General features: G+C 38.2%; 1 protein-coding gene across 1 annotated transcript in view; it reads left to right on the top strand.

Annotated features, from left to right (window-relative positions):
- The window catches only part of LOC112152060 (neural-cadherin), a gene marked incomplete at its 5' end in the record, with an annotated part of 198,451 nt that continues 183,303 nt past the window's right edge, over positions 1–15,148 (top strand). The window contains 1 exon segment of the mRNA XM_024281306.1: positions 1–164. Within this exon segment, the coding sequence (XP_024137074.1) occupies positions 1–164 (164 nt within the window).

Here is a 15,148-nt window from a genome sequence, read left to right as displayed (position 1 = left end):
TCCCACCCGCTTCCAGTCCGCCGCCTACGAGCTGATCTTCCCGGAGGCGGAGAGCGCCGCGGTGTCGGTGGGGCGAGACAGCGGAGATATCACCGTCACCCGGAGGCTGGACCGGGAGGCAGAGCCGGTGCTGGAGCTCACCGTTAAGATCCAAGATAAGCAAGGTGTGTAGAGTGACCCCCCCACCCCTCCCCTAGCATTCCACAGGTGTCCTCATCATAACAAGAGTGCGTAAAAGTTTCATAAAAAGCAAATATTTGAGCAAATGTTGAAGGGCGCGCGCTCCTCCCCCCTCTGAGGACTTCCCCAAAGACCAAAGTCAGCCTCTGATCGACGCTCTTTGCAACAGTGAAGTTGTTTTCAGCGTTAATCCCTGCAGAGTGGCAAACAGGCAGCGACCCTCTCCCTCTCATCTGCTGGCATTACCCTCTAATCCTCCCTCATTCACTCTCTAGTCCCGGGGATTTGAGGAGTATAGCGGAATTAGGGCCATTATTATTGGAAACCTGAATAAATCAAAGTAAAGAAAATGTTGGTGTTTTCTCTGAAAGAAAGTAAAATGTCTGAAGCTTTTTTTGCTAATCTCAAATTAACTTAATTATCTTCAGCTTCAAATATTCTATATTTCAAGTTTCAAATTTTGATTTCATTTGTTTTCAGTTTCTTTTTTTCTTTTTTGAATCTAAAACTTTCAGTTTCATTGAGCGTAGGGTTCCTTAAATCTTCATATTTACGCGGTGAAACGGCTCACATTGTTTCATTTGCATTTGTATTGATGCTTTTGGTAGTTTTCCTGAAAGTCTAAATGTATGGAGCTAAATTAGAGCCAATATTTGAAACTCACATAAAACCAATCAAAAAGAATATGTGTGCTTGGTCATTTAAAAAAAAGAGAGTAAAATTTGGATAGCTTTGCTATTCTAAAATATACTTAATTATTTTCAGCTTCAAAATCTTCTGTATTTTAGGTTTCAAAACTCGAAATTTCTGTTTCAAATCTTTTTATCAGTTTAAACTTTTTTTTTCGCTTGTCAATCTGAAAATTTCAGTTTCAAATCTTTTGGCCCCGTTGGGAAAAAAAAGTTAAAAAAAAGATTTGAAATTGAAAATTTGAAAAAATAAGTTTTGAAACCTAAAAAATGAAACATTTGAAGCTGAAAATGGTTATTCAGAAAAGCAAAAAGTTTCAGACATTTTACTTTTTTTTGACCAAACATATTTTTTTTTTCAATTTGTTTTATTTTGGGTTTCAAATAATATTGGCCCCAATTTAGCTCCATAGAATTGCTGCTGCTGCAGGCAGGAAAGCTCTCAAATGCTTGAAGGAGAAGCTGAAACGTCACATCATCACCCGAATCTTGTTTTTGTTCCCTCAAAAGTTTGAAGTGTGAAAAAAGTCAACATGGAATTGGAATGATTTGCGTTTAATTGAGGCTCACGGTGTGCAGGAAGCGGCGTGCTCTGTTTTCACTCAGATTGCTCGCTGCTGCTGCGTTTCACAGCATGTTCTAGATTGTAATTGCATGCCTGATTGGGACACATTCTTGCAAAGGGGCTTTCAGGCTTTCTGCTCTTTTTTCCTCTTGGAAGGTGAAAAATAGACAAATTTGGTGTTTTTTTTCCCTTCAGGGATGAGTAAAAGAATTCATCAGCTGTAGTCTGACAGATATTCAGATACCTTCCTCCATTTTACCTCTCAAACTCTCCTCTGATCAAAGGCCTGACACGTCCTTTATCCTGCAAAGATGGCTTTTCAGACACATTCCTGATGGGAATCTAAAAGCAGCGTTTTCTCTGCTCGTTCCCAATCTGTACATACAGCTCTCCAAGTCCATCTCAGATGTTATTTACCGAGGTTGAGGCTGATCCCTCGTGTCATTTTGCATGTGGGTTGGTGCTTAGTGTCAGAGATCAAGGCGCCGGGAGCCGAGGCGGCAGGAAGCAGGCGTCTTTTTGTTTCTGTGGGTGCATGTGAGGCTGCATAATGGCAGGAAATGACCAAAGGCGCAGCAGCAGAAGCTCCTTCCATGAGGCCCCATGGGTTACCTTGTTTTGACTTCTTTTAAAAAGCCTGCTCTCTGCGGCACAGAGCTGTCCTCGTGCTGACAGTCACCTGCTGAGTGTCAGACGCGTCAACAAGCAGCACTTCCTGCTTCAGTTTAGGAAACTGTCGTTTTTCAGTCTGGGTTCATTTTTAAGGGAAATATAAAGGAAAACGAAAAGGAAAATCAACTTATAATGTTGTTTCAGCTAAAAATGATTTGAGATCTGATATTTTATTAGATAAAAGAGCATCAACTGATGAACATCGTACACGATTATCTGAGTAAATTCTGGTTTTAATTGCAGGTTTGAGCTTCTATTTACCAAAGACAAAAGAAAAACACAAAAACTATAATTACTATAATTATCGCAGTTCTCTCCTTCAAAAAGTTATTGATTGAAAGACGGAGAAGTTGGTAAATCTGCTGTTTAATCCCCAACATTACATGTTCAGAAATGTTTTCCAAAGATGAATTTAAGACTCCGACTCGAGTCGCTCTCATGTCAGACTTGAGCTTTTGGAAACAATGTTCATGGACTTAAAAAAGTTCAGATTTTTATAAAGAGTTCTGCATTAACTGGGTCATAATAAGGAGTTTTAAGACAACAAAACACACATTTCGAGTAATGACTTCTTTTTTTTTGCTAAGGACTTGAAACCAAAGACTTGAGACTTGTCTTGTAAAGAATGACTGGTAAACATCTCTATTATAAACATCCAGATTTAGATGCTGCTGATTCTGAACTGAGTTTCTCTCAAGAATAAGGAGGTTCTGTTTTTTATGGCTCTTGTGGAGCTTTTTTTTTTTAAATATTTGAGTATGTATTATGATTTTTTTATGATCCGATTTGTATTACAACATGTCTGATAATATTACATCAAGTCCTTTAACTGACTCTATCAAAGTAGTTTGGAAAAACCTCAATCGTGTTTGAAGCAGAAATGATTAAAGATTCATTTCATTTTGAATCCTAAACCAAATTTCATTTGCTCAACACAACAATGTTGGATTCACTGCTTATTTTTTTGTTAAAAGTAAATAAAAACGGTCTGAATTTTCTTTGAATAAGAACCTTTAAACCACTGAGTTTGATCCACATCTGCTGTTTTTTCATCTTTTGCTTTAACATACAAAACTTCATCATCAGTGAATATTTCACAGATTACAGCTTAAGCACAAAACCCGCGAAGTACTTCGACTTAAAGACTCACGGATGAAAATGGGTTTTTTGATGTTCTTGTGGCATTTTTCTGATGGTGAAGGACATTTATAAGGTGGTCAAAATGCAGAAGACTCAACATATTGACAAAAGCATCAACAGAAACAGACTTTTTTTTCATTTGGTTTCAAGTTATTGGTGGTTCTTGATTTGTACGAGAATTGTTTGTAATCTACATTTGTCTGAAGTTATGTTTTTAGTCTGTCACTATGTGGGGAGCAGAATAAACAGTCTAAATAGTCACACAGTGATAGACTAACTAACAACTAAAAAATGTAGAACATCATGAACAGCATGGAACTGAATGAAAGTTTTTTAAAGTCAGTTATTCATTTCTGTTGTGATTCACTTGTGTTATGTTGTAGCTTTTGTCGTCATGCTTCGACTTTTGTTGTCATTCTTTGGCTTTTCTCATTGTGTTGTCAGCTTCTTGTCATCATGCTTCGGCTTTTGTTGTCGTGCTTTGACTTTTGTTGGCATTCTTTGGCTTTTCTCGTTGTCAGCTTCTTGTCATCATGCTTTGGCTTTTGTCGTCGTGCTTCAGCCTTTTTTTGTCATGCTTTGTCTTTTGTTGTCGTTTTGTCAGCTTCTGTCATAGTGCTGTCGGCTTTGTCATCATGCTTCAGCTTTTGACGTCATGATTCGGCTTATGTCGTTGTGCTTCAATTTTGTCGCTGTGCTTCGATTTTGTCGTTGTGCTTCGGCTTTTGTCATGTTGCTTTGGCTTTTGTCATTGTGCTTCGGGTTTTGTCGTTGTGTTTTGGCATTTGTCATCGTGCTTTGGCTTTTGTTGTCACGCTTCAGCTTTTGACGTCATGATTCGGCTTATGTCGTTGTGCTTCGATGTTGTCGCTGTGCTTCGATTTTGTCATGTTGCTTTGGCTTTTGTCATTGTGCTCCGGGTTTTGTCGTTATGCTTTGATTTTTGCTGTTGTGCTTTGGCTTTTATCAAAGTGTTGTCGACTTTTGTCATCATGCTTCGGTTTTTGTCATCTTGCTTTGGCTTTTGTCATTGTGCTCCGGGTTTTGTCGTTATGCTTTGATTTTTGCTGTCGTGCTTTGGCTTTTATCATAGTGTTGTCGACTTTTGTCATCTTGCTTTGGCTTTTGTCGTTGTGCTTCGGCGTTTGTTGTCGTGTTGTCATAGTCCTTCAGCTTTTGTCGTGTTGTTGGCTTTTGACTCGAGTTGCGTTTGTGTGAGTCGCATCGACCACGTTCATATCCAGAAAATTGATCTTAAAATTGCGTTTTATGTATTTCTTTATTCAAATCTCAGCAGCAGAAGAAAAAAACTGCAGTTTAGAAGATCGTATTTGTGATGGATAAAAAAAGTGGGCGGGGCCACAAGCTCCCTGCTCCGAGCTCTTAGTATTGGGGAGAGGAGGAGAATGGTCCCGCCCACACCTGAGAGATGACTTTCCAAAGAACTGCTGCTGCCACTCTGCAGAAACTATGTTCTAGAAAACGACACAGGTTTTTTTTTCATTTTGGCTAAACATGGAGTCATCCTAATTAAACTGTTGGAGCTCATCTGTAAAACACGGCGGCGTGGCTGTCATGGTCTGGGTCTATCTAAAGCGCTGAAATCTTCATGCTGTGTTTTACTGGAATCCTAGTTTGTCTTCTGTAAATTCCGCGTCAAAGATCCCATTTCTTTGCTCCCGTCTGAATGGGAACACTCATGATTCTTTTTTTTTGTTTTGCTTTTTCACTTCAACGTTCCCGGCATAATTCTGAGGTTCCACGGGTTACGTTTGGAGAGGGTCAAGAAAATTACAATAATGATGCATTGCTATTAACTGCTGAATCCAGATTCACTTAATGTCTACTGAAAGGATTTATTAGGTGATTAATGCGGGCACAAAAAGCTAATCAGAGTGCTGTGAGGTTCGGCGGTGCTAATAAGTTTTGCTGTGCAGATCGTGTTATGATTAGAGCCTTCAGTAGGGCTGTTATTAGAGCTGTTCAGAAGGAGATTAAAAAGCAACTTTGACAGTCAGATGTAGCAGCAGGAAACACAAAGTTCACCCCCACCTGGAAGAACACGCTCTCAGTCTGGAAGCTCAGCAGTGGCTTCACCTCCAGGCCTCAGATGTGACACGTTTCCCCACCGCCGCCTGTCACGTTCATCCAAAGACTCGTAACTCTGTGATCATCAGCCGAGTCTTCCTCGACCGGGACGCCTCATCCCGGCATCACGCTGATGCCTTTGATTGGAATCGTTTACCGTCGCACTGCCTTGATTGGTGTTTTCTGCAGTAATTGATCAGCTAATGTAATCACACAACATATTGTCACATTTGATTGTTTGTTTTCTCATAATTAGCGCCGCTCATTTCGGAAATAATATACCTTATGCTTCTCATTAGCTCCGCAGTTCATTCAACTTTGTTTTTACTTTTTAATTACAAAAGTGGGAATCACTTTTAATTGTGTGAATACTTAGTAAGGAATCGCTCTATAGAGATTCTCCTGATCCTTTCGTACGTTTTTCGCCACGTAAAAACTCAACCACACTTTCACAGTTTCAGTAATCTTTGTATCAAACGTTCAGGACGTTACTGCTGGTATTTTCGGTATTTATAAACTTTATAGTTTTTGAAATATTGAGCAAAATATGCCCCAAAGGGAAATGAATGAGAAAGTCTTTTCTAAATTTTAAGTAGATTAACGACAAGAATTTAAATATATTCATTTGTTTTAATCTTTTACAGTAATTTAAAAACAATGGAGTTTAACTCATATTTTAGTACGTTTTTGGGAATTTAGTTTAATGAGGAATTTTAGGCTATTTTGGAGTTTAGTTAGTATTTAAGCAACAAGCCAGCTTTTTTGGCTAATTTGGAGTTAAGCTAATATTTTAGCAATGTGCTAACATTTTGGAATAATTTGCTATCTACTGAGGTTTTTATAGGCTAATTTAGAGTTTAGCTTCTAGTTTAGCAACAAGCTAACATTTTTGACTAATTCAGTTTTCCAAAGAATTTTAGACTATTCGGGAGTTTAGCTAGTGTCTAAGCAATGTGCTAGCTTTGTTGGCTAATTTGGCATCTACTGAGGTTTTTTCTTTGGGCTAATTTGAAGTTTAGCTAATATTTTAGCAACAGGCTAACGTTTTTGACTACTTTAGTTAACTGAGGAGTTTTAGGCTATTTTGGAGTTTAGCTAGTATTTGAGGAATGTGCTAGCTTTTTGGCTAGTTTGGCAACTACTGGGTTTTTATGCTAATTTAGAGTTTAGCTAATATTTTAGCAACAGGCTAACTTTGACTATTTCAGTTTTCCAAAGAATTTTAGACTATTCTGGAGTTTAGCTAGTGTCTAAGCAATGTGCTAGCTTTGTTGGCCAATTTGGAGTTTAGCTAATATTTAAACAACACACTAAATATTTTTGCAAAATTGTTGTGTATTAGGGATTCTTAAGCAATTTTACTACAAATCTTTTGAAAATTTGGGTCAACTTCAGCACTCTTTCATAGTTCTTTAACGAAATTTACAGTATTTTTTTAAATTTAACATTTTGCAAATACCTTTTGCATTTTCAGCAAATCCCTTTATCAGTTAAAGTACATTTCATCACCATTTTCAGGAAAAGCTTCAGCATTTTCACACTAGCATTATTGCAGGTAATGCAACATTCTAGTTGTTCTTTGCTCAGATCTTGAGGGTTCATTAACGCTCACCTGGACTTGTTTTTGAGCGTTAATTTGGACGCTTAAATGCATAGACTGTATAGTTTTGACTGCCGTCCCCTGATGCAGCATTTGTTTGTTTCAAGAATCGTCCTCAGGGTCCTTTAAAAGCCCCTTCCATATCTGACAGGAATCACAGCCCCCTCCTCTAATGCTGGAGCCATAATTAACTTCTTGATAAGAAAATATCCAAACACCTAAAGTCCCAGAAGAAAACAATTATGTTTTCCCGATGTAGCCTCTGGGTATCAAACTGTCTGTGAGAGAAGAAGGGAAAAAGGTAAAAGCAGTGGAAGTAGGCCACGAGTCATGACTCACAGACTCTGCTTATGCAGCGCTGCTTTGTGCAGAGGGAGAGTGGGACCTCTTCAGCTCTTCCTGTAAAAGATTCTCACTGGCCCACAGAGGATGTCAGTTTGGATTTGTGGCGGCGATTTATTTCTCCCTTTTTTTTGTTGGTCGTCTCACTCTAGGAATCTTTTGGTTGGAACCCGTTAATGGTGTTTGACCGGTTAAGAGGAGCCTTGAACAAGTGGTGCTGTGCTAAGTGGGTTGGAGTGGGGCGTATTGGAGTGGCTTCTCCCTGTCCTTTGTTATCTGTGGGCAGGCTGGTATTCAGTCGGCGGTAATCAGGCCTTCACAGCCTGTTTTGTCCAGGAAGCCTCTCCGTGTCTCCCCCGCATTCGCCTCTCCTCCCGTTTCTGTCTCCCAGTCAGCATCTCGCCTCTCTGCTGCCTTTAATCCAATTTCTCTTTCCCGCTTGCTCCACCTCCCTGCCACTAAATATTCATGGCTGCTTGCTTTTACAGGATTCACACTACAGTGATTCTCTGCTCTTTTCTGTACGTTTATCAGATGTAAAAACTCAATCACACTTTCAGATTTCAGCAATATTGGTATCAAAACCTCCAGCTCGTTCAGGACATTACTGCATCTACTTTTGGTATTCATAAACTTTATAGTTTTAGAAATATTGAACAAAGTATGCCCCAAAACATGCCCGTTTTTTTAATGCTAGTTTGACATTTAGCCGATATTTTAGGACTATGCTAACATTTGAGGCTAATTTGTTATCTACTGATGTTTGTTAGGCTACTTTTAAGTTTACCACATATTTTAGCAACATGCTAACGTTTTCGCCAAATATGTCATCTTCTGAGGGTTTTTATGCTTATTTGTAATGTATCTAATATTTTCGCAACATGCTAACGTTTGAGGCTAATTTGTTATTTACTGAGTTTTGTTAGGCTCTTTTGAAGTTTACCAAATATTTCAGCAACATGCTAATATTTTTGGCTAATATCTTGTCTGCTGGGATTTTTATGCTAATTTGAAATGTATCTAATATTTTAGCAACATGCTAACATTTGGGGCTAATTTGTTATCTTCTGAGGCGTGTAAGGCTACTTTTAAGTTTACCTAATATTTTAGCAACGTGCTAATATTTTTGGCTAATATCTTATCTGCTGGGATTTTTATTCTAATTTGGAATGTATCTAATATTTTAGCAACATGCTAACGTTATCGGATAGTAAGTTTTTTTACTGAGGGTTTTTTAATTCTAGTTTGACATTTAGCATATGTTTTAGCAGCATGCTAACATTTGGGGCTAATTTGTTATCTAATGAGGTTTGTTAGGCTACTTTTAAGTTCACCAAATATTTTAGCAACATGCTAATATTTTTGGCAAATATGTTATCTGCTAAGGTTTTAATGCTAATTTGGAATGTATCTGATATTTTAGCAGCATGCTAACTTTTTTGTCTAATATGTTTTCAACTGAGGGTTTTTAATGCTAGTATTTAACCAATATTTTAGCAGCATGCTAACGCTTGGGGCAAATTTGTTATCTAATGAGGTTTGTAAGGCTACTTTTAAGTTTACCAAATATCTTAGCAACATGCTAGCACTTTTGGCTAATATGTTATATGCTGAGGTTTTTATGCTAAATTGGAAATTAGCTAATATTTTAGCAGCATGCTAACATTTTGTAGCTAATTTGTTATCTACTGAGGCTACTTTTAAGTTTGCCTTTTATTTCAGCAACAGGCTAACGTTTTTGACTAATTTGGAGTTGAACTGATATTTTAGCAGTGCGGTTGCTATTTAGGCTAATTTGGCATGTCGTATCAAGCTAACGTTTTTGACTAATGTGACATTTACTGAGGACTTTTCGGATATTTTGGAGTTGAGTTAGTATTTAAGCAATGTATTAGCTTTTTAGGGTAATCTGACATCTACTTAGGGTTTTTGTGCTAATTTAAAGTTTAGCTCATATTTAATCAACACACTACATATTTTTGCAAATTTGCATCTATTGAGGATTTTTAAGCAAACTTACAACATTTTTTCAGAAATTTACCCTAACTTTAGCATCCTTCAGAGCTCTTTAACAAAATTTCCAGTTTTTTAGTAAAATTTGCATTTTGCAAATCTAGCAAATCCCTTCAACAGTTAGAGTAAATCGCTTCAGTGTTCTCACCAAACAGCTTTACCATCTTCAGTGACCAGATTCAACATTATCACAGGTAATGCAACTTATCTAGTTCTCCTTGATATATAAGGGGAACTAAGGAAATAAGGGGAGAGTGCTCCTTTTTGTTTGTAATTAGTGGCTGTAAACCCACATGTGGAAAACTCTTCCACCGGTGGAAGGATGCGATCATGATAACTGATCCTTTTATTTAAATAAAATCTGTTTCTGAGCTTTCAGTGTCCAGATGACTAGAAAATCTCTGATTTCTTTCCTCGGATGAGGGTGTTGCAGCTGTAGCACGCCGGCAGCATCAGATGTCTGTTTGTGGTCTCATGCATCAAATGGATGTCTCCGACATCCCCGCAGACATCTCTGCTTCCCCGTATCTGCTGCTACGCTGGTCTGCAGCCGTCTTTTGGAGGGAAAGATCACGCAGACAGAACCAGAGCCGCTTTAAGGAAGACGCCGAGCACCGCTCCACATGTGGGAGAGATTTGTGAGGTGGATTCAGAAGGAGTGTTACAAACAGCAGTGCTGGGGGCAAAATCATGGCTGTGAGATTCAGAGAGCCAAAGGTGAAGAAGACGAAGCGAAAAAGAAGGATGGAAGGGGTGTGCTAATACATGTCAATGCGTTTGACTGTTTTTCAAGCTTCGCTGAGAACACGTAAAGGCCAGCCGGATGAGACTCGGAGAGCTGCAGAGCGCTGATGAGAGGTCAGCTCGGTGAAAAGTAATTGTCAGATGGTTAGAGGGCAGAAGCCAGGTAGTGTAGGGGCAGCAGGAGGGAATGAGATGTGCATGTTCTCTAGCCTGTAGTGCAGAGTGGATGGCTACAGGGAACAGTGGGGTTTGGAGAAAGATGGCGCCGCTCTCAGCTGTGAAAAGGCTAAAGTGCACTTGTATTTGTCTGAACGATGTTGCAGGGCAGAAAGGAGGAAATATTACCTGTCCCTAGGAATGGAAAGGTAGATGAAAACACTGAGATAGAAACACACAAAGGATTTATTCTAAAGCCAATAGTTTGGCTTTTCTCTGTGTACCATCTGAGAACATATACTGTAGAGCGGGGTTCTCAAAGTGCAGCCCGCGGGCCAATGGCGGCTCACGGGAAGAGTTTTTGTGGCCCTCAATAAATCATAACCAGCTGTACATTGAAAATAAAAAATGTTTTTGTTTCGTGGTTTCTAGCTACGGAAACTGAAAACGGCCTGCACTACTTTTTTATCGTTTTCTCGTGATCCACTATCTTGTTATAACGAGAAAACAAACTTTGTTTTCTCGTTATAACAACATAATCAAGAACGGAGAATGATGTGTCCCCCTCTTCCTTTCAGAGACAGAGATTTCACCTGTTTGAAAACACTCCACAAACATTGTTTTTGGTCTATTTTTGTATTCATTAGTGGATCTATGTTCTTTAAACGTCTTAATTCAGTCTCATGCACCAGCCCCTCCCTTCATTTCCCCCAAAACCCCCAAAAAACATTGACAGATTGACAGAATTCAGGTCTGCAGAGTGTGTCTGCATGGTGCGTTCACTGAACTCCAGACATCATCAGCAAAACAAAGCAGTTTATCAGAGAAAACGTCGAACATCAGCAATGATCTGAAGAACTGCTTCGTTTTCCTGAGGATTGTATAAAAATGACAAAAGCATAGTTACGGATTGAGTTGGGCTGATTGGCTGTTTGGGTCTGCTAATGTCCCGAGTTCATTGAACGCATCATGCGCACATTCTCATCGGCGCTGTGATCTGTCAATAGAGCTGCCACAAACGATTATTTTAGTAGTCGACTAATCACCGAATATTTTTCGATTAGTCGACTAACCGGGTCATGCATGAAGTAAAAAACATATTTTTTAGTTTTAAGCTAACTAAAAACTATATATATTCACACTAGCATTGCCTGTGATAATGCTAGTGTGAATGCTGTAAGCTGAATTTGGCCGCTGAAGATGCTAGTGTTGACAGCTGAAGATGCTGAAGCTAATAGCCTGCTAAAATATTAGTTAAATGCCAAATTAGCTTAAAAAATAATAATAATAAAAACTTAAGTTAGCCAAAACAGCTAGCATGTAGCTGAAATGTTAGCTAAATTCCAAGAAAGCCAAAAAAAAAAAAAAAAAAAAATGAAGGATTTAATGGAAACTAGCTTCAGTTGTGGCTCTGCAAAGGGCCTGGTGTGGTGCGACGTTACGTTCCCGCTGCCAGAATGTGTTTCCCCTCTCTCTGGCATTCGTAACGCTCATATTTTGTCCCAAACAGTGTTAAAAGAAGGTAGATGATTACAGCTAACTTTATTCTGGAGCCTTTGTGAGTTTATTGTCATATTTGATTAGTTTCCCCCACATATTCTTTGTAAAACAATGAGAGGGGGTACGGATTCTGTCGGGTCGTAGCTGATCCAGCCACTCAGAATCTGTGCCCCCCAAAAATTTGCTTTAGAAGCAACAAGTATTTATTAATTGTTCATTGTTACATAATTATATAATAAAGTCACTTTCATAAATCACGAATTAGCCAAACAAAGATCACTTTTACACACAAAAAGCTGTTGTTTTTTATATAAAATATGTGGAAAAATCTGACAATAAACTCCCAAAAGCCTCAGAATAAAGTCTATCATCACAATCATTCTTCTCTTAACACTTTTTGGGACAAAATATGAGTGTTATGAAACAGATCAGTGATGCCAGAGAACAGGGAAACAAATTCTGTCAGGGAGAACGTACCTTGGCACAACACCTGTGTAGAAAGCCCTTCAGTGATGGGAGTTTGTGACAGAATATTTAGTGAAAGCAGCTCACATAGACATCACACAGCTCTGTGTTGACCTAAATTGCTGATATTTCTCAGTTAAAACAATGTTATAAATCAATGCCCTCTTAACTGTACAAATGACACTCATTAAAGTTATTAAAAACAACATTTTTCTGTTTATCCATTTTACAAAATTGGCCCCCGGTCTAGTGTCCAGTTCTTAATTTGGCCCTCCCGTACAAAAACTTGGAGAACCTCTGCTACAGAACCTCTGCTACAGAACCTCTGCTACAGAACCTCTGCTACAGAACCTCTGCCAACACTTTCAAGTCCTCCATCATCCTAATAAGAGCGACATTTGTGAGGCTGTACTTTTTCAATTTGTATTCTTGGCATTTTTCCCCATTTCCTTCCCCAGACATGAAAATGTCATGGTCTGTGCGTTTCCTTTTATTCCTTTTTCTTTTGTCTTGCATTTTGATCTCTGCATTTTCTCGATTCAACTTTTTTTTTTATTTATTCCATCTTTGCGCACCGAGTGTTTCGACTCTTCTGAATTCCTGATTGATCATCACTTCTTTGTTTCTGTTTGTCTCTGTGTTTTTTCTCTGGCCTCTCATGGCTTCTTATCATGTTTAAAAAATAAAAATAAAGTTCTGCGAGTGTTTTTGTTTGATTTTGAGTCTTTACATTTATTTTTCTTATTTAACCCTTTAAAAAAAGCACAAAATCTTTAACACACTGTAACTTTTCAACCTGTAACACGATAATTCCAGCTGATTTTGAAGGAGAAAAGTGCCGTTTTTCTCGTGTTAACATCTAAAAAATTACAAATCATAAAACATTTATTGAAGATGCTTATGCTGATAGCTAAAAACGCTAAAGGTGATAGCTGAAATCACTGAAGCTAATAGCCAGCTAAAATATTAGCTAAATGCCAAATTAGCCTAAAAAACAAACAAAAATGTAAAAAGAAAAAACAAAAAACCCTAGGTTAGCCAAAACAGTTAGCATGTAGCTGAAAAAATAGCTAAACGTCACATTAAGTTTAAGTTTAAGTTTTATTTATTTATATATCACCTTCAAATGGCCATTGGCCAAACAAGGCGCTGTACATTAAAAGTCCAAGGAACAATAAAAACAACAGTTAAGATATTGAAACACATTTACAGTTAAAAGTAGACTTTAAGAATAAAACGTATAAATACATAAAAGCATAAAAACACCAGATAAAAACGAAGATAAAACAGTAGAACAATAAAAGACACCAGCAGAGCAGAGCCTCATGCCACGTCAAAAGCCTGGCAGTAAGAATGGGTTTTAAGAAGTGTTTTAAAAATGGACAGTGAGGACGCCTGCTGAATGCTCAGCGTTCGCATTAGCCTAAAAAACCTGTAAAAAAAGTCTAAATTAGCCAAAACAACCAGTGTGTAATTATTAGCTCTCCAAAACAGCCTAAAACTTCTTTTAAAAGCCACAATCAGCCAAAACATTTAGCATGTAGCTGAAATATTAGCTAAATTCCCCAATTAGTAAATGATAAATTATTCAAAAAAGCTTTCAGAATGCCAAATTTTAAAACATTAAAACTGTAAAAAGGCAGGAATAATATTCCAGAATAAATCAACTTAAATCTTAAATAACTTTCAATATTTTATTGTATAAAAATATAGTTTTTCTAAATTATACAAGTTAGAAATGAGCTCAAGATAACATCGGGCCATTAATAACAATAAAATAAAATGATCTGGAGGGCCGGATCCGGCCCCCGGGCCTTGACTTTGAGGGAAGCAGTTTGAATTTTTTTTCCTGTTTATTTATTTATTTTCTGAGGTTGTTTTCGTTCCGGGACGTCCCATAAACCCTGCTTGAATAGGTGTGGAGTTCTGATAAATGTCCCGCCTCGCGCTCGCCGCGCTCTCAGAAGAACCCAAACACTGAAGTGGACCAAACCGCCTGAAATATTCACGCAGTTCCAACAGCTGCTCCCTTGGGGGCGATATCGCCTGGAGCGAGCTCAGAGCGGGACGGGGAAAAAAGCACAAAGAAGAAAAGTGAGTCCTCCGACCGACTCATGTGTTCAGTGAGTACCTGCTGCTCCTCCTGATGAAGCTTTTCAAACTTTTATAGTCCTGAAATATACAGTATCTGGCCGTCTTCCTTCTCCTCTGCCAGCATGTGAACTCCTCTTTGGTTGGTGTTCTGTCAGTGTTGTTGTGTAGAACTCAAAATGACAGACAGAGTTAAAGGCAACAGTTTAATGGAAGCTGGAGTTTGTTCTGAGGTGGAACTTCAGTGGAGAAAAACTATCATGAAACCTCCAGAAACAGGAAGTCAGTAAAAGTCCATGACATGATGGTGACTCTACAACTGTCTTGTGTAGTGAAGGACCATCTGGTTCACTGGACAAATCCTTTAACATTTTTACACACTGAATACACAGTATGACCTCACTGATTTACTGAGATAAAAACCTCACAAATATGAACATTTTTCAAATACTATCAATAATCCTCTGTGTTCTGATGATGAAAGTTTGGATGACTTATTGAAAAAAAAGAAGCATTTCCTCACATTTTTTCTAATTGTTTAAACACAATGCATTGTGGTCTATATTCACTAATCTAGTGAGCATCGATGCACACAAGNNNACAAATATGAACATTTTTCAAATACTATCAATAATCCTCTGTGTTCTGATGATGATTATTTATTAAAAAAAAAAAGAAGCATTCGCTCACATTTTTTCTAATTGTTTAAACACAATGCATTGTGGTCTATATTCACTAATCTAGTGAGCATCGATGCACACAAGACTTATGGGATTTTTGAATGGTGGAATCAAACACTCATAGTTAATTACTTTCATTTATACCATGGTCTGGGTGAATACTCGATTCTGATTGGCTGCTGGGTGTGCATTAAAAACTGATATACCACGGTGATAAACCACA

The sequence above is a fragment of the Oryzias melastigma genome, linkage group LG6 (assembly GCF_002922805.2).
Source record: "Oryzias melastigma strain HK-1 linkage group LG6, ASM292280v2, whole genome shotgun sequence".
NCBI classification, from domain to species: Eukaryota; Metazoa; Chordata; class Actinopteri; order Beloniformes; family Adrianichthyidae; genus Oryzias; species Oryzias melastigma.
Note: the sequence above shows the minus strand (reverse complement) of the source record. Positions and strands in the feature narration are given on the sequence as shown.